At 42.8% G+C, this 20,160-nt stretch overlaps 3 protein-coding genes across 3 annotated transcripts; 2 read left to right on the forward strand and 1 right to left on the reverse strand.

The window, feature by feature from the left end:
• Positions 1-6,283: 6,283 nt before the first annotated feature.
• Positions 6,284-9,065, forward strand: LOC135588422 (uncharacterized). Its single transcript, XM_065080539.1, has one exon. It carries the CDS (start codon positions 6,290-6,292, stop codon positions 9,026-9,028), a length of 2,739 nt encoding a protein of 912 aa, XP_064936611.1. The 5' UTR covers positions 6,284-6,289; the 3' UTR covers positions 9,029-9,065.
• A 2,805-nt stretch (positions 9,066-11,870) lies between these two features.
• LOC103996077 (probable membrane-associated kinase regulator 6) lies at positions 11,871-13,464 on the reverse strand. Its single transcript, XM_009416893.3, has one exon. The coding sequence runs from the start codon at positions 13,248-13,250 to the stop codon at positions 12,372-12,374; it is 879 nt and encodes a 292-aa protein (XP_009415168.2). The 5' UTR covers positions 13,251-13,464; the 3' UTR covers positions 11,871-12,371.
• A 1,688-nt stretch (positions 13,465-15,152) lies between these two features.
• LOC135588423 (acyl-lipid (9-3)-desaturase-like) lies at positions 15,153-16,832 on the forward strand. Its single transcript, XM_065080540.1, has one exon. The coding sequence runs from the start codon at positions 15,278-15,280 to the stop codon at positions 16,628-16,630; it is 1,353 nt and encodes a 450-aa protein (XP_064936612.1). The 5' UTR covers positions 15,153-15,277; the 3' UTR covers positions 16,631-16,832.
• Positions 16,833-20,160: the final 3,328 nt, after the last annotated feature.

Consider the following 20,160-nt stretch of genomic DNA (forward strand, 5'->3'; position numbering starts at 1 on the left):
CATATTGTTCAAAGATGAAGATTTATGTGATTGGTTCATTTCTGTTGTGGTAACTTTAGATGGTCCTTTCTAGCATGCTGAAGTCAATGTTACTGTTGTTATAGAGGAACCCATTTAGTCAATATATGAATTCACTTGTGTATTTGGGCAAGTTCTGCGTAAACATAGAAATTATAGTAACTTGATGGTAGGTTGACACTTGTTGCTTATTGGTTTTTCTGGTCTCCTCCATGGCTTGATTTCCTTTTGATTTTAATAATTCATTGTTGATTTCCTTGGTATTTTAATAATGAACTGAGCTTCATTATTTATTCTCCAAAATATTTAGTTTAATGGTGACCTGAAAGTTTGATTTACTGTACCACATTTGTTTGTTCAGTAAACAAATAAAGGTTTAGATAGTTATAGGATGATCGCCTGACTTTCATAGTCAAAAATATCTTTTGAAGTTGTTAAATCTTCAGTCTATGAACATGGGAGCCCCAATAAGTAATTTTTTTATGGAAGGAAAGTATATGCTTTCTTGTGACAGAGAGCTTATGTGTAATTTTAATTCATTAAAAGTAGATATCAGAAAACAAATATGAAAAATACAGGCCCTGACAGTCTGGAGAAAGTTCATGATATTATGATTTAGTGGGAAATAATTTTGTTAATGAGGAATTCCATCTGTCCCGCTATTTCACCAGCTTATTTGTGTGTTGTTAATTTTGTTTCTCGTTGTTGTTTGGGCGATCAGTTCTGTCAATTATATTATCCTTTTAAGGGTACTGATTTCTGTTATTCAGTCTAAGAGTTTCCGTCCTTATGCAACTTTGTATGGTAGTTATATCAAAGTGCCTAAAAAAATGTGTTGCATATGAATAGAAAGTGCTTATGTCTGTTCTGCAACTTTGTGAAGACAGGAAACAAATTTGACAAACATCGTCGTAACTCTACGGAGAAGGCAACAAACAAACATTAGAAGAAAAGACTTTTGGTTCGTTGAGAACGAAAACCTTTAACTGAGAATCATTTTGAGTTTTCAACATTAACTAAGAAGAAAGCAAAATAGCTAGTTTTCCTTTCATTATCGAAATAATTTACATATTTCATCTCTGTTGCAAAATGAGTTTTGTTAAGATATATGTACTTGTAGTCTGCTGATCAGAATTCTCTGCAAAAATAATAATAATAATAATAATAATAATAATAATAAAATCCCAACCAACACGTATAGCAAAAATTACTTTAAAATTTTAATAATACAGCTTAGTGATCAAACCCTCACCAGAATAGAGGGAGTAATAAAATTGATGCAAGAGAAGAAAAAAAAATCTCTATCAGAAAAACATATGCACAACAAAAGATAAAAAACGATCCTACCAAAAGCAAATAAAATTTTAAGCAATAAAATTTATAAAGCAAAGGCATTATAACAATATTTACTGCTCAGCTAGCTAGCTAGTTTAGCTCGTATAATTTTGACAGTTTTTTGAAGAAAAAAAAAAGGAGCATGGATTCCTAGGACCGACCGACTATTTACTGCTCTGCAAGCATGCTGAAATTAAAAAAAAAAAATAAAAAGCAAAAACAACCAAGAAATAAATTAGAAAAAAAAAACTTAAGAAAGAATTAAGTGGAAAACATGTAGAAGAATCCTGGCTAATAAAAGATTCTCAAACTTTAAAAAAAAAAGAAAAAAAATAAACTGCCAAGATCTTGAAGCAAATCATCAAACATCAACATACAGAAAACTGTTTTCGTTCCATTTCTTCCCTCCTGGAGTTCCTTTGTCCTTTTCCTTCCTGAATAGAACGTGCACACCCATCCATCTCGACTCCGTTCACTATCTATCATATACCTTGACGAGGGGGTGTCCCATTCACTTGATTGCATCGCTTTCCCCTCCCACAGCTCCCTCAAGAATAGAACACACAAAAATGTAACAAAGCAAATAAAGAAAATCATCTTCCTTCTCTATTATTTCTATAATTAATGTTTTATAAAATAGACAAGGAACCATATGCCAAACAGATAGATATTCAGATCAGAAAACGAGCACACTCATGTGGAGAGGGGAATAAAAAAATTCCGAAGATGTGAAATCAGGGCAATTTGTGATGGAGAAAGCATGCATAATCAATCAAGCAGGTCAATTTATAGCAGATGATATAAAGAGTAGTGCACGGAATGAATCAAAGTCTCCCTTCCCTGGGCCCATTGAGCTAGGCCACTTACGGTTCAGAGCCTGGTTTGAGTCTTTTGGGCGGGTAACTACTAAATATGAGTTTAGAATATGTTCGCTGAGCTCGACTCAAATCAACCCAGAGCAGAAATAAAGTCACTACTAATTCCAAGGTTATCTCAATCAGGCCTTGCTCAACTATAGGTCCTTGTCCACGATCATCGTTCATCAAGTAGCACCTTGAGCATTCATTTCCTACTCTTCCCCGGAGTTCATTTCCTTGTCGATAGCTCCTTGATCAAACATGACCATGAGTGGGACAATTCCATGGAGGATGAGTCATTGCCATAGCTGGCGATGGTCACAGAGGGTCACAAACTTCTCAAGATGTCTAAAAGAGCATCCGATAAAGAAGAGCCTAGGAAGCAAGGCGGGTGCCCATGTGGTGATGTCGCAGCCAACTTGAACATTTCGCTTCTTTTTTTTGTCCCCGCCTCCTCTTTTATGATGATTGATTACTGGCTCTTCTTCTTCTTCTTCTTCTTCTTCCCTTTTTCACTTATTTTGCAAAGAGAAAAAGGAATAACAATGGAGCAACCTAGACGAAAAGTGGATGAAACCATTGTCTCATACACATACCCTCCTCCTATACCAGATGCATAATACAAGTGAATACCTTAAGAGTCTACTATTATTTGCCCTCAGAGAATTATTCCATTAGTATTAACAGAATCACACCTTATCCTGTGTGTACATGGCATGTGAGGGCACAGAAAACCATAAACCCTCTTCTCAAGAGCCAGCACACCTTATTCTTAAGCTAAGCCTAAGCCTGTGAATCAAGGTGCGATAACAGTGTTTGAGGAATTTTTGTATATTTGGAACAGTGGATCTAACTATGACATGCAAGAACTAAGCTAGGAAGCTGAATGACATAATTAATTATTGCATTCCTAGGTTGACACCAGGAAAAACTAGCAATTTTACCTAAAGAGGATAATGTTAGTATAAACAAAAGAAAAAATGTCATCCATCAATTATATCTGACTCCAACACACAAATTATAAGCCAAAAAGACAAACTTGTCATGGTATTTAAGCCATGAGAGGTTCTTCTGTAAGGAAGAAGATCACGGCACCCTTGTCCAATCTAAAGCAGCTCTAGTTATACACTACTGAAGTAACTGATACATTGGTCTCAATGAAATCCAGATTGACATCACATACCATTTTCTTTGATTCCTGGTCACACCGAAACCAGTTTAATGATGCACACGTTTCATTCATTTCGGAAAAGATAATATACCACAAGTTTCATACCCCATTTTTAGGTGGTTTAGCCCATCTTTAGCAAATACGGTTTCACTTTTTGTCCTCCATTAAGAAAAATATGCAAGATAAATTTCTCTCATCCAGTGCATGCTTGGCATTCTCACAATGGATGAGTGTTGCATCCTTCATTTTCAGCTTTCTTAAAGGTTCTTCAGGTCATAACTTCCATTTTTTTTCCAGTCAACATTGGCTTTCAATCAGTGGAATTCTCAATCATTTTTTGTTCAAACAAAGAATCATTCACCTTTTCGTTGAAGTTTTAAATTTTGATAATTAGCATTCTTGAAGTCACTTAATCGTACCTTCTAATTTGACATATTTTGAAGATGCACCTTAACGGACAAATCATAATAAGACAAAAGACTACAATAAGAAGCCAATGATGTTTCAATCATCTGCCTGTAGAAGATTCTAATTGGTGAAGCATAGCTAATGTCATTGTTTCCAGCATTATTCAAATAGTGTCCTTTGAACCGGTTTTGTCCCACGTTTCGGCTCACAACTACCTAGCCCATAGCCTACTAACATGACAATATAAGCTTAGCTAAAACACAGACAAATTATTTCTCCTTACAACAAATTATATCCTCTCAAATAGAAGTATCTCCACACAACTCCCAACCCTAAAACTTTAAGAAGTGATTCACTAGTCCTAATCCTGAAAAAGAGGAAGGTGCATGCCTCATGCACTTGCTCAGCCCCAGATTGTCCTGTAATCAAACCCAGCCTGCAGCCTACTCATACAAAAATCCATAACTGACCACAATATAGGCCAACGTAATGGAAAAACACAACTAATAACAGAGCAGAAGAGAGAGATGCATACACTTGTTTCTTACAAAATTTTGTATTTTCACAAAATATTGCTTCAGCCAACAACTTAGGTATCAATTCTCGGTACTACCACGTTTAGGTATGTAAACCATTTAGGAATCCGTCATTTACCCAACAATGTGGGTGGTCTCTCTTTCCATGCACCACCATACTATCAATAACACATTTTGACACTTAGACATCAAGCAACAACCTCAGAATTTAAAATAGAAGATGCAACTCAGATTACAGCAAAACCACACTCTACTGTTAAACTCCACTGTAACATGGAAGAGTGACACCAGAAATTTAGCATTCATGCATGTTGTTAGGAACAAAATCAATCATGACTCTGATCTTCTCAATCTAATTCTTCCTCGGACCACATTAAAAATCCTAGTCTACCTTAGCCAAGACCAATTGTCTGCAATATAATAACTAGTACAATCTTAGCATCAACCTAGTTGCACTGCATAAATCTACCCCTCAAAACCCCTCCTGAATACAGTATATATGAATGACAAAGTGTGAACGTTGATCTGGATAATTATCTACACACTGTATTTAATTTTAAGGCATTGGGAAAACATGAAATAAATATGGTGGATGGTGCAAATATTAGCCTAATTTTAAGATCCTTAGGTTCTTCTCAGTAAGTGTTAAGCACCAGCTTAAAATCTTAGATCTATAGTTCTTGAACCCCAACTAGTAATAGATTTCCCCGGCTCTCAAGATCATGACATAACATATACTTAGTGATAGCAGATAAGATTTAAAGCTTCTTCAATAATTGTTCTTATCTTCTATTATTTCCATCACTTAGGCCCTTATTCTTTTCACCGGATTGGACACAAGATTCAAAGAAACAAACAACGTTATACAGATTCACAAACTGGGAGAATAGTTCCAACCATTGACTTTCGGAGGCTCAAATTTGTTGACAATAGATATGTAGTAGCATCTTAACTAAATGATCAATTTACCCAGCCAGAAAAGTCAAGTTGAAACAGAGAAAAGACTCAAGGTGGTCCATCGTTCACAAGACCCTTAGGTTCTTCTGTCAAATGTTCAGCACCAGCCTAAACTCCTGGATCTATAGTTCTTGAATCGCATTCAACGATAGATTTCCCCATTTCTCAAGATCATGACATAGCATATGGTTAGACCCATATTCCTTGATCAGATTGGCACAGAAGAATCAAGAAACTACACGAATCGATTTAAAAAAAAAAAAAGCGTCGTACAGATTTATAAACTGGGAATACATCGTCATGGCAGAAGAGAATAAACTCCAAGAAATAACAATAATCAAGAATATGACCACATAGCATGGAAGATTGGGTACCTCGTCCAGGTGTCCGGATCGACCCATTGGCGATGGGGAGCCGCATGGTGGGGGGAGAAACCCGAGACATCTACCTGCGAGAGAACCGACATCCCCCCGCCCCCTTGCGCGGCAAGACCAGTGGATCCGCGGTGGCGATCGGACCCGGTTTCGCCCGCTCCTTCTTGGATCCAAGGACGTCCGCAGAACTGCGATCGAGGGAACTCGAAAGAGGGTTTCGATCGAACAAACTTGGGTGGATCGGAAAGCAACGAGGAGGGAAAAGGGTTGCAAGCCTTTAAATCGTGATGACGTTAATCTTTTTCCCTTAGAATCCTCGTTTCTTCGCGTACGGAAACCAAGGGAAACTGGGGGGTTTTTGTTACCGCGTAGAAACGGGAAACGATTCGTGCTCTATATATGGAGATTCGTTTCTCGGCCCATATTTAAGAAATAGTCAAGTAGTCCCAGTTAAGACCCATTATAAGCCCATATATGCATAATTCGTCGGCTTATTAAAGCCCAAATCCATTTATGGCTCATTATAAGCCCATATATGCAGAATGGCTTGGCTCATTAAAGCCCGTAGACGCAGGACGCGTGCCGTAAACTACTTAAACCCCAAAACCCACCCACCCCCTGCGGGCCCTAACCATGGAGTTCTCCGACGAGTGGCGGTCCCTATGGCCGGTCTCCTCCGTCTTCGCTGCCCCCATCCTCCGCCCCTCGGCTGCCGCCGCCGCTGATCCCGTCGGTCCGCTCCTCTTTTCCCCCTCTCCGCTCCCCCCTCTCCCTCTTCTCTCCTCCCCTTCTCTCGCCCTCGACATCCCCGCCCCGCTCCCTGCCTCCTCCTTCGTCGAAGGCCTGCGCTCCTTCTTCCACTGCCCCGCCAACGAAGCCTTCCTCCCCTCTGCCGCCGTCGACGCCCTGGCCATCGAAGCCGCGGTCTCCGTCCCTGGCCCGTCCGCCTCCGCCTCCGACCCCATCCCCTGCAACAACCTCGCCGCCCTCCGCTGCCACAACGGCTCTTCCATGGTCCTTTTCTTTCCCACTGGCCCAAACGCCAACTTGATCGGGTACGTCGGTGTCTCCTTCCGTGGGTTGGCGCCGCCGGAGCTAGGGCTCGATCGGGACGGTGACGTATTCAAGCTGAGGGAAGGGTATAAACACCCATATCATCGGATAGTGATGATGTCGACGGTGGCCGCGACCCAGTCTTCCTGGGCGCCGGAGGCGGCTTCGGCGTCCCCAGGCAATCCCCTCATCGAGGGGTTCTTGATCGCCACCACTTTGTATTCCGTGAATTGGTTTAGCATTGAGACCAGGGTTACAGGTACGGGTCAGGAGAGGCCGTTCTTGGTTCCGATGGCGAAGCAGGGGTTTGAAAGCGCTGTGGTGCACGCTTGCTGGAGTCCACATTTTGTCGAGGAGAGTGCCGCTTTGCTGGAAAGCGGTGACCTTTGCTGGTTTAATCTGCAGACCAAGCGCGGGGGCACCATGAGGGTTGCTTTGCCTGGTGAGGTCAATCCCGGAGAATGGTTGAGCTGCGAGTTTGGCGGGCAGCCATGGACTGTGATTGTTGCCTGTTCTAAAGCTGTTGTCTTGGTTGATCTGAGATCCACAAAAGGCACTGAACACAAGGTTTTGGCTCACATCAAGATGTCAAGTTCTCTATATGTTTCTCCTTTGATAGAAATGAACGATCGGTTCATTGCTTTTGGTAAGGCGAGCTACAATGATTTCCACATTGCATTGGTGACAGAACATCGATTGCTTCTGTTCGATGTGAGGAAACCATTGGCTCCTCTATTGACATGGAACCACAGAATGGATTCCCCACATTTTATTGCCATGCTTAGATTGTCGGAGTTGAGGCCATCAAATGAGTTCAAATGGGCCTCGGAATCTGGTTATGTCATCTTGATTGGTTCCTTTTGGAATAATGAGTTCACTTTGTTTTGCTATGGGCCTCGAAAGGCTGGATGCTTAGGCAATTCTTCACTTTTTGCCTGGGAGCTTCCTTCGAGTCTGCCTTTGTCTGATAACGGATGTGAATCTGGTGACAGCTTTGTGAGAGAGATTTTTTCAGCAGAGAACTCTGCATATGGTTCGGTGTGGCGACAAAGGGAAAAGAAGGTTGCGGGTCTGTGCATTGTCCCAAATGATATCTTCCCTGTTGATTCAGAGTCGGGTGGTGGATTTTCCCTAATTAGACTAACCTTGTCTGGAAAGTTGGAAATGCAGAGATACCATGCATCATCAAAATTATATTGTCAGGAGACTAACTTTACAGAAGCAGACCAATTAAAGGAGGTCGATGATTCAGTTATCAATTCTGAGGGACGTGAATGTAGACTGTCCAGCAGATGTGAATTTTATAGGCTGTGGTATCTTTCTGAATATATGAATGGCAATCTTTCCAATGCTTTGGCCATGCGTGGCCCCCAAGCTAATTACAAAGAAACTTGCCAAATTTCTTTGGGTCATGATATGAATGAACTTATTAGCCACATCCTGAAGTCTTCGAATCTCTCTATGTCAGCTTTTGCGAATGAAGTTAGCATCCCGACCAGCATCTTTGAAGTCGCATGCAGGAGGACACTAAATTGTCTTCAATCGGATATTTTGCCATTGGCTTTTTCAAAATACTCAGATCTGTTCCGACTTGATTGGGCCTCCACTTTTGAATTCTTAGAAATCCCTTGGTCATTGTCTCAGAAAAGATCATTACCTTTCTTTGCTGGGAAACCTTCAAGAAGAAGTGAGAAATGGTCGAGCAAAACATTGTTTGGAGATGCTCTTGTTGGTCCAGTACTTCCTGTTCCCGTTCTTCTTGCATTGCAACAGAATGATAAAAAGGATGGGTCTTTCACCTTCAAAGACAATCCAGATGATGACTTACTGGATTATCAGTGCAGAACTGTTCTCAAAGATGTTTTACCAGAAATTTCTATCGCAGACACTAGAAACTGCAATGGATGGGGTGCCACAGATGAGCTGCAAGCTGAGAAATCTTACTTTCTTTATGAACCTACACAAGCACATACTAGTTCTGCAAGCGAACGAACCAACATTGATGCTGCTTCCAAGGTAAAACAAGAACCAATAGGGATGCAACAAATGATGCAAGCCTGCTCTGCGTCTTATAAAGATGAAACTTTTACTACATTTATTTGTGGAGCTGCAGACAAAGCATCCAAGCCAGATTCTAAAACTGACCAATTTGTGGATGAATTGTTTGATTTAAATCCAGTCAGGCTGGATTTTGATATAACCCAAGTGGCACTTCAGCCAGCAGAGCAGAAAATTTTCAAGTGTCTGAAGAAACAGTTCTCCAAATGGCAGGAAAATTATAAGCCATATCGAGATTTCTGTGCTTCCTCTAAAATATAAAATGAGCTTCATGGTATCTTCATGCAGTTTAGTTTGATTGGTGGATCTAATGTGTATTAGATTTTGTCACTGTACATTATAGAAGTGGCTTCAAAAATTTAATTTGCTGAAGAGTGGTGCTTGACCTAGCAGGTAAAGAATCCATTTCCTGTCCATTTATGTAGAATCGAACTTTTATGATTTCCTCATACTAAAGCTTGAACAAAAATTTTTTGCTTAACTAATCTTGAATGACATTTGGTTTAGGGAAAGATTATTGTCAACCTTACTGTACCTTCACTTAAAGTTTCCATCTATGCAGCAATCATATGATTCACCATCAAGCATCTTCATGTTTCTCTTAGGAAGTAAACTAGGTGTACATCATTTATTGCTTTGTCCCTTCTCTTAGGAAGCAAACTAGTTCTTTTAAGTTTACAGTGCCCTGCAACAAGTTCTTTCCATATGTCCTGGATAACCCCTTTTTAATGCCTCCTTATGTAGAGATTTCGGTGGCAAGTGTGTAGAATTTGACATGACAATGCCCTTATGTAGAGATTTCGAATGTCAAAGCCTTTCATGTTCTGCAGCATATCAGGCATCATGAAGAGCAAAACCTGTAATCAGACCACTTGTGGGACCTTATCATAGATTATGTTTATTATGGTCATGTGTTATTACTGATGTTTAACAAGTTATTTTCTTTGCATTTTCATTTTCCTTGTTGGCTTTTGGAATATGCTTATGTGAACCTACTGGTTGAATGTTTCCAGATGCTTGTAATTGCTGTTGCAACAATGGCCCAGCATTTGCACTCTGAGGACTCTATTTAATCCCCTGGTGTGTTATGCTGCACAAGCAACTCTGGGTTTTTGGTCACTCACCAGATGCTGTGAACTCTGCAGCCCTCTTTGCAAGGAAGATGAATCAATCTGTCTACAGATACGCACCCCTCTGCTAATCCATCAATCTAACATTTCTTGTACCATCTTAACCCGAAAATGAGACATGATCCATTAATTTTTTATTCTTTAAGGTCCCCCTTCCATCATATTTTGTATGGAGTATCAAACAAGTAACAATCTTGTAGCTAATTATTCTTCCATGTAATTTGATTATTGCTAGATGGGAAACCATTTGTAAGGTTTATATATTACGTGAGTTCTGATGCAATTTGTTGGTTCCTGAATTTGAAAATTGGGTCATCGCTCAACTTCAACTTCTCGGTGAAGTCATCAAGTTTGGAGTTGCATGGATTTACTCTTGCACAAAATCTGTAATTAAAATCTTACATGAGAGGTTGGGTTTTTTTGCAAGTTTGTTTTTGAACAATTACTCAACATGTCAATTGTATCTTTATATTTAGATTTGCCTGAGGTAAGATTATCTTCAAAAGAATGTTGATTTTTTGTAGTCATGAAATAAATGTCAGGCAAATCTGTCTCTGCTCAATAAATTCATTTATCATGTCATCATCAGATCAAAATCTACAAACATGTATTAAAAAATATATATCAAGTATATGAATAATGATTCAGCTGTTTGGGTTTTAAAGGTCTCATCGCAGGATGGATAAACCTCTCTAACTTCAATCTATCGTCATCGAATCTTTAGGCTGATAAGGTTTACGTGAAAACCAACCCTTTCGGCTTCGAGGCGGCGGCGCGGTCCAAAATCCGACATCTCTACATCGAGCATTTGCGTGTTCTTCACTGTTGGTTCCAAGTCCGACCACAGCGAGGCAGCTCCCGACCGGCAGCGCGTAACGAGGCTCTTCTGGTCCACACGACAGCAGCAAGCCACTCGTTCTCAAAGTGGAAGGTAGATTACCTGATGGAAATTTGTGCGACGCAGAGGGTTGCGTTGGCGAAGATAAGGAGCAGCCAACGACGACGGAGGAACAGGAGGAAGCAGAGTGGAGCATGGAAACAGCACATCCCTTCCGCCATCACCTCCCATGTGACCCACTTGCCGCTGCACTCGTTCTTCCAGCCTCTGGTTTTTGGAGGGGTTGACGCAGATGCTGCAAAGGGATGTTCCCATAGTTTTCCGAGGACAAGCAGCTGGTCCTCGGACTCCCACCCTGCATGATGGAGTCCGTGACAGTGAATGCGCTGAGCCTTGACGACACGCAAATCATTCAAGCCATCTGACCCACCCATGGCACTCTGTGAGTCGTTCTTTTCTCCTCCTTTTCCTTACTTTTGGTCTATTGTATCAAATCATGCTGCTTCTGGCCTCACATTTACAAGGACCACTTTATTGTCTCGAGTAGAACACATACTGCGTATCAGACGCAAGTTCATCCACCTCATTAATGTCAGGGTGATGACCCCATCCCCACACTGTTCGAAGAAGAGAAATCCAGAGAGAGAACTCAAGGAAGAACCACTTATATGGTACAATTCCTTAGTAGAAGAAAAAGAAATGAGAGCTAATCCTATTGGCTCCAAGAGATGATACTGATCTGACTCATGGAAATTTTGGGGTTTATTCCCCATCACTTTCATGTCTTTACTTTGATAACTCGAACGGATATTCTACAGGACATAGCTCGCTTTCGCATATAGAATGGATGAAAGCTTCTCAGTTTTGTCCCCCAGACATGTGAGCTTACTTGCACACCTAGCTTTGGTTGCCCGTCACTTTCCTGCTCGTTTGGTAGCTGTAAAGCCACCTCTAACGTATGATTTCTTTACGGCCAATGATCTTTTCTTTGGAGCATATAAAGCCGATGACGTGTGTAATGCTGATCTTGTTCTTTACATCCGAAGAAGAAGAAGAAGAAGGGAAAACGGCTGTTGTCTATAACTTTCTTTTCTCAGGTCGGTGAGGATGTTGTGAGCTTGAGGAACATTCCAAATTCTTGGGACCATAGACAATGCATCTGCACGCTTCAGTCTGATGCGCGGATGATCAAGTAGTGATTAACATGAATTCTGTGTTTGGCAAACCTTCACTACTTGATCCTAATTTAAGCTACAATATTAATAACAATAGCTCCTGCTTCTTGTTGTTGTGCCTTATGCTTCATGTTAGATTCTGCAGACCGCGGTTTGTGTCCTGGAAGTCGTGTAAAAGGAGTGCTTTTGATCACTGTTGAACCTCCGGGTTTATTCCGATGGAATTAGTCTTCCTGCAGGAGTGAGGTGGAGAGGTTGCTGAGTCTTGCATCAGAAAGGAAGAATTATGCCATTCAACTCCATCAGTATATGATCATCATCTGACAAACGACAGGAAGCACAAAAATCACAGGAACAAGATGCCCTCCTCGGCTGTTCTTCTCTTCCCATCCTTCACCAACATAGAGAGTCTGGTAATATACAGAAGCGTTGCACAGACAACTCTACTCGCTAAACCTTTTTCACCGTGACATGTTGAAAGAATTCTTGCAATGGAGGACGGCGTCGTGTATAGCTGTTTCAGTGCCCGCATCAACCGTCGTCTTGCCGCGATACGACTCACAGCACGAGAACGCATCACTGTGCCTCGAAGATGATCCGATCGACTCCATGCAACTTGCTGCCGAGCTCAACCTGGAGCGCCTTGTCTTCCTGATCGATACCAATCCCTTGACCTTCCGACAGAAAGGCAGCAGGAAGGGTAAGTACTTCCCGAGGAACCTCTTGGAAGACCCTGCAGAGGCACCAAAGAGAGGTAAATTCCGCTTGGTGCTCGTCGAGAACTCGCTCTTCGATGAGCCGGAGCTCGAAGAAGCAGGAAGGCTTTGCAGTGGCCCGCAGAGTGGCGAAGAAGTGGACGACATAGGCCGTCTCGGTGCTGCACAGTCGTAGCATGACCGGAACCGGTTGCTTCGGGAGAGCAACGTTTTGGATGAGTCCACCGAGAGTGATCTCAGTAGAACCGGGTCCACAGGAGACTCGGAGATGGCTGCGGCCGTGGGTGGGTGGACGAGGTGGAGCGGCAGAAGTAGGCCGTCGGAGATGATCTGATCTGCGTGAACCAGCGCAGAAGACTGAGGGGTAGGGAGATGGAAGTCGAAATCGAGGGAGTCGGTCTTCCAACGCCTGGAGAACACTTTGGGATCCACTTCGATGAAGGAGCTGCCGTCCTCCTGGGCGGAGTCGAGGGGGGACTTGACGACGTTCATCAACCAGCTATAAGAGAAGCTGTCATTGGTGGAGTGCTGTGGGATCTCCATGGAATCTCTATAGCTCCAAGGCTTTGAGCCTTCAGGGTTGGAGATGACATGCGAGTGGGGGAAGACATGAAGAAATAGCATGGTCTGATGAATACCTACAAAGTGCCTCCATCAACTAGATCGGGAATCTCCTGATGACATCAAGAATTCTTCGGATAATTCAGATGGTTAAAAATCCATTGGGGATGAGTTTGACATATCACTGATTCAACCCAAAAACTTCAAACTTGTTGATTTTATCAATGTAAAACTATTCTTTTGGTCATCTTTTCTGATCTCTCTATATTGTCAAGAAGGAGAGGATGCATCGAATTGAATGGTTGTTAAAGACGATGACATCAAATAATGTCTGAAAAGATCCAAATCATCATTCATTAAAGCAAACATCAACAAGAGATTATTTATGACATGCAAATTGCTTAGCTATTAATCTTTGGGAGCAGCCACTCGAAGCAGTTCATGGGAAAAATCCAATGGATCTTTATAATTCTTTAAGCTTTTCTTTCTTTGGTGGAAGATTCATATAATAGTTGCCTTGATATGCATATCTGGATTCAACCAAGCAGACAAAGAAGAGAATTCTGAATGTATCATCACATGATTCTTCGATGTGTATATGCTTAAACTAAGCAGCCTGGCTGACTGTTTTGGCACTGTACTCGATGCTAATGCCTTAACCACTGGATAAAAAGGCTCGCTAAGCAAACAGATGCATTTACGTGTAATCTGTGCTGACCGCAAAGTACAAGTGGATCATTTTTGCAGGTGATCGATAAAAGAACAGCGTTCCCAATATCATATTTGGAGGTGGTAGGTTGGATCATTAGACAAGTGGATCATCCGCTGCAATGCTTTGCAGATCTGAACTACAATCGAATTCGATCATAAAACATCCATCCATCCATCCATCAACGATGATGCATGCCATCGAATTCATGGTCTAAATTCACGACTGTTCCAGCTCTGCAATGCCCGAGAAAAAGGAGGGACGTCCAAATCCAATCTTGACTTGTAATCCAGCCCGGCCTGCGAAGGACTTATAGACGGTCCATTTGTCACATGGATCTCTCACGGGCCTACCACATATGTGACGCGTGTCATTGGGCATGATGATGTGTCGTTTGAATCGGGTGGGCTCTGTTTTGAGTCTTGCACTCCCCTCTCAGTTCGGAGTAGACAAGTCTCTGCAATGCCAAGCTGGCTCTCGTGCTCCTTCCACTTGGATCGTCCAGCTGCCATCGAGCGTCGCCTACCCCTCCCGCGTTCGCTCGCAGTTTTGGAATAAAAGAGGGTAACGTTACCCGCCACGCAGTTGGTGAGGATAGTGGAGCCGATGTGGAACCCACCTTCTCTGGGCCGTCACCAATAGACCATCTGCTACCTCCATCGGTCACCTTATTCCAGATGAGAGCGAAGCCCCCAGCGGGACCCGCATGCCGGACCATGACGCCATCCAATCATGAAGCGGGCAGCGAACTACGTAAGTCGTGTAAGTAGGAAAAGGAAATGAGTGCAGTGGTAGTGTTTCGTGACAGCTGGTCTCTTTGGCGTTTTGTGCTTCGAAATCAACGGTGAAGCGACCCCCACTGGTAAATTAAAAAAAAATCCTGCCACAAAATAAATGACATCTAAAAATAAAAAACGAAAATATGGCAAGAAAAAAAGGAAGAAGGATATGCTTATTCCATCCCAAAATTTTAATGATAAAGTAGGATTTGCCCCTTATAAATTTTAATGTACATCTTTTATATATATATATATATATGTGTGTGTGTGTGTGTGTGTGTGTGAGTGTGATAATTTGTCCAAAGATACTTAGATTACTTATCAATAGTTTTAATTCAATTCAGAAACAATAAAAATATCATTCATATTTTCATTATCAAATTCTTAAGAGACGATTTTTAGAGGAATATATATAACAAAAAAATCCATAAAAATATATATATATATTACTTCATCTGTGATTTAAGCTTCTTTGTAGAAGAGCGCTTCTTTTAGGGTCTCTCTTCCTATCCTCGTCTCTGAGTTCTGTCGCTTCAGTTACGCGCACGGACTGTGTCAGGGAAGTAGCGAGGCCGAGAGAGGCGTCACCAACAAAGGGCGCAATGGCCGTGCAAGGCGAGGAGGCGAAGAGGTACATCACGGCGGAAGAGCTCCGCAAGCACAATACCGCTTCCGATCTCTGGATCTGCATCCAGGGAAAGGTGTACGACGTCACCTCCTGGGTCGAGGACCACCCAGGCGGCGACCTCCCCCTCCTCAGCCTCGCCGGCCAGGACGCCACCAATGCCTTCGTCGCCTACCACCCCGCCTCCGCCTGGGCCCACCTTGGCCGCTTCTTCGTCGGCCATCTCGCTGACTACCGCGTCTCCGCCGCCTCCAGCGACTACCGCCGCCTCGTCGCCGAGTTCTCCAAGTCCGGCCTCTTCGACCAGAAGGGCCTCGTCGCCCCGCTCACCATCTGCTCCATTCTCGTCCTACTCGTCGCCGCCGTCTCTGGCGTCCTCCTCTCGGAGGGTGCTCTCGTCCACGTCCTCTGCGGCGGCATGATGGGCTTCCTCTGGATCCAGACCGGCTGGATGGGGCACGACTCCGGACACTACCGGATCGTCGGGCATCCGCGCCTCAACCGGCTGGCGCAGATCGTCGCTGGGAATTGCCTCGCCGGCGTCAGCATCGCGTGGTGGAAGCGGAATCACAACGCCCACCACATAGCCTGCAACAGCCTCGACTTCGACCCGGACCTCCAGCACATGCCCTTCTTCGCGGTGTCATCGAAGCTCTTCGCCTCGATGAAATCCTATTTCTACGAGAGGAAGATGAACTTCGACGCCGTCGCGAGGTTCCTCGTCAGCTACCAGCATTGGACGTTCTACCCCGTGATGTGCTTCGCGAGGATCAACCTGTTCGCCCAATCCATTTTGCTTCTTCTCTCAGCGAAGAAGGTGCCCAATAGATGGCAGGAGATCCTCGGGGTTGCCGTCTTCTGGATCTGGTACCCTTTGCTCGTCTCCTGTTTGCCGAATTGGGGAGAAAGGGTTATGTTCGTCGTCGCCAGCTTCGCGGTCACCGGGATTCAGCACGTCCAGTTCTGCTTGAACCACTTCTCTTCGAGCGTTTACGTCGGGCCGCCTCAGGGGAATGACTGGTTCGAGAAGCAGACCATGGGGACCCTTGACATCTCTTGCTCCCCGTGGATGGATTGGTTCCATGGCGGGTTGCAGTTCCAGGTGGCGCACCATCTGTTCCCCCGATTGCCGCGGTGCCATCTCAGAAAGGTCTCTCCTTTCGTGAGGGAGCTCTGCAAGAAGCATAAGCTGCCCTACAACATCGCCTCGTTCTGGGAGGCCAATGCGATGACCATTCGGACTCTTAGAGCTGCTGCATTGCGAGCTCGGGACTTTGAGAACCCAGTTCCGAAGAATTTGGTGTGGGAGGCTGTCAACACCCATGGCTGAAAGCTTACTAGTTCTGGACTCCCTCTGCTACAGTTCCCACTACGGGCATCAATCTTCATGACTGATGGTATGAGCTGGTTGCTGGCAGTCGAGGTCTAAATCTTCCTATTTTCTCTTGCATATTAGTGTTGGTTGTGTTCTTTCCTTTAATTATGGCACCTGCAAACCTTTGTTCTAGTAAAGAAGTTTTGGTTATGATGAATAGCCAGCAACATGTCCACTTAGGAAGAAGTAGCAATAGTTCTGCAAGGGGACTGGATTTCATGAGGCATTATGAGCAAGCATTTTGCTTTGTCATAATTCTTCCTAGCTGATGTTTGTCTGCCTGTTTGATTATATATAATTTCCTGCTCTAGATAATGAATGCCAGTAGTGTTCCTCTTCCTTGCAGAGTTGTTCCCTGTCTCAATCCATGCATGCCTTGTTTTGATGAAATGCCATAACCCTGTTTCCTCCACTCGAAGCCTTGTGCATGCCAACAAACATCTAGGAGCACCCTGTCATATGCTGCTTCACTGCTATGCATGAACATGGCAGACAGCTCTGCAGAGGAAAGCAGCTTGCTGTCACCTTTGAGGCAGTAGGTGGTTTTCTTTTTCTTTTGTACAAGCAGGACATATTTCATGAGTTCCTTGTGAATAATCTGATTTCTTTAGTATCATCCCTCAGGCTAGTCTATCAGCTCCTTCCTAAGTACATTCACAGTGGAATCAATTTCTATTTTCCTCAGCAATCAGTCCATTGATCTATTAAATTTTGCATCTCAAAATTCAGTATTTGCTGAATCTCTCAGGCACTGATCTGAATTTTCAACTGGCAATCTTTCGTCAGACACATTAGATTTTTCATGCTATTGATCTCTGTGATTAGATAAAAGACAAGACCTCTCACCAATTTGTCATGCTGCACTTGAGGCATCACATCTGAGCTTGTGGGTTGCTTCCGAAACCATTGATGGAGCTTGGTCCACATCTTAAGAGTATTTTTGTCAATTATGTTGTCAGATCTTGATCTTTCCCCCCAACATCTCATATTCATGTATTTGAAATACCCAACTAACCAGTCGTTTTATAACATTGACTAGAGATGATTTTAGAACCCAGAGTTATAGTTTTCTTGTTTACTTTTGATTAAATTATGTCATTAACTTGAAGTTGGACATTTAGACCAATGGTTTGTTTCATCATGGCTATAGTTCATGATTTTTTTTTTTAGTGGCATAATCTTAAGTATTTCTGAGGAAATAAACCTGTATTCTACTTTTTCCTCATCAATCAGTTCAGATTTAGTGATGAAACATTCAGCTGACTGCCTATATTGATTACAGAATACCAGAAAGAAAAAGAATGAGATGGTTTCTGATCTAGATATTCAAGTTTCTCTTGACTCTTCTTTGTACCTTAATAGTATTATTATAGCAAAAACTAGGAAACTAGGTGGAGGAGGTGCATCATCAAGCTCCCATGTAGGGGTTCTGCATGTAAACCTCCATTTTTGCATGTCAGTAATAGCATTTGGTTTAAGCATGAGCTGCACAGTGTTACTGCGTAGCTCATACAAGTCATCGACTGGTCTTCTCTCATTTCGTCCTCCTAGACTAACAAAAAAGCAATTACTATCAGTCTCAGTAAAGATGGATAGATTGGTAATTTTTTTCTTTGAGTGTATAAATTGAAGAAAAGAATTATTTCTTGACGAAATAATCGATTAAGAAGCATGTGCAAGTGTTTAATTCAAGCTGTGTTTAGGGATGAATAGAGAATGTGTGCATGGTATTAAAAGCCGAAGAATCGAATCGATTAATAAGATTGTAGTAAAACAAGGTTTGTAATACCGCGGCCTGAATAAGTACACATGGATATGAATGAAATGGTACAAAGCACTTTACTCGATAGTTTTATTTTAGATTTTTTTTGTTGTTGCAAAACTTGATATATAATGGTGGTGTATTGGCACTTGGTAACATCACTAAGGAGTTTAAAATATTGATACCAACTTTTGTAATGAAGTAAAAATGAGCTTAAATCTTTCCACTAGGTTGACATGCTTTATGAGGAAAGATTGTTGTTGGTGGTGCTGCTATTGCTCCTCCTTTTCTTCTGAGTAATGTGAAGCACATCCCTGGAAGACTCGTCGGAATGGTTGCTGTATCTGCTAGGCTAGACGCCACTGTACCCCCTCTGTCCCCGAGGCTTACGAAGGAATAAAACAAAAGCGGTGGCATGAAACCAAAGGGGTGATAAGTATGCTTTACAGGTGGGGCGATCGACATGACAAACAACGCATTATGTTATCGATCTATAACATAATGGGTGGTCCAGCTTGAGTCGTGGCCTCGGGGCCGACGCGGCTCGGTTCGGGTCCGGATGGCGGGGGATCTCCAAAAGGAATTCCTCGGGACTACTGAGGACGCTGGCTCGATCGGCTCGGTCGTGGAGGTGGGTCGTCGTTTCGTTCGGGAAGGGGCTCCTCGCCTGGTGGGTCCGGAGAGAATCGCCTCGTCTTCGTTCCTGCGCACAGGTCGGGTCGGGGTGCTTGACCCGACCCCTCCGATGATCAAGTTAGTTCAAGGTTGTCTCCTTTTTTTTTCTTTCCCCTGCTTGTTTAGAACGCGAGAGTATTTATAGGGAAGTTTGGTATTACCGGGTGAGCCTGCCCGCAGGGGGCAGGATCGTACCTCTGACGACGTCTGACATTGCCATTGGCGTAACGTGAGGGATAGAGCATGAGGGGTTGTTAATGGGCCTCGATCGACATTTCAGCTCGTGTTTGTCAGGTGCTGTCAGCCCGACAGAGACGTGGGGCATCAGCTGATGTCACGTGAGTCTTATCATAATTATCTCCCTCGTCACTTTTGAAACAGAATCGAGTCAACAACTCCATTTTTATGATTTCATCATCATCCTCACTCTGATGCATAAATCACAAGCTCTAGTTTCTTTTCAAATAAACTACATCGCTTCTATTACAATCGGCCCAAATGCTTCAAAGCTGTAGTGTTCGATCACATTCAAAGTGGTAATACCATCTGTTTTCAGTAGAATGACTACAGACAAAGAAATAACAGTAACAACCAAGGAAAGAAAACTGGGTATACTAAATGTTTTCAGTAGAATGAGCAGAGAGAGGATGCAACAGTAATAACCAATAAAAGAACATCATTGGATGGATATGAATCTCACAAATAGAAGATCTGTTTTTGGTAGAAGATTACCGCAAAAAATAATATAACGCACAAAAACAAGCTATATTGGTTGATTTGTGTCTCATGATGAGAGCACTGCAATTTGCGATCTAATAAATAAAAAAAAGCCACCAAAGAAGATATGTCATATGATCATGATGATATCAAGGTAGCATAACTCTGCTGTATTTCACTTACAGCATCATAAGTTGCAAGACATGCTTAAAGCCGCATACCCGCTAGTTAATAGGCGACTCGGCACCACATGTAACAGCGTGTAAACTAAACAAGAACATTTATAACAGACAAAAAAAGAGAAGAGATAATTGCAGGAACCTCCTTCCCA

Source organism: Musa acuminata, chromosome BXJ1-8 (genome assembly GCF_036884655.1).
Source record: "Musa acuminata AAA Group cultivar baxijiao chromosome BXJ1-8, Cavendish_Baxijiao_AAA, whole genome shotgun sequence".
Taxonomy (NCBI): Eukaryota; Viridiplantae; Streptophyta; class Magnoliopsida; order Zingiberales; family Musaceae; genus Musa; species Musa acuminata.

Coding starts and splice junctions, on each gene's coding strand:
- LOC103996077 (XM_009416893.3), bottom strand. CDS start 13,250: ATGCTATTTCTTCATGTCTTCCCCCACTCGCATGTCATCTCCAACCCT.
- LOC135588422 (XM_065080539.1), top strand. CDS start 6,290: ATGGAGTTCTCCGACGAGTGGCGGTCCCTATGGCCGGTCTCCTCCGTC.
- LOC135588423 (XM_065080540.1), top strand. CDS start 15,278: ATGGCCGTGCAAGGCGAGGAGGCGAAGAGGTACATCACGGCGGAAGAG.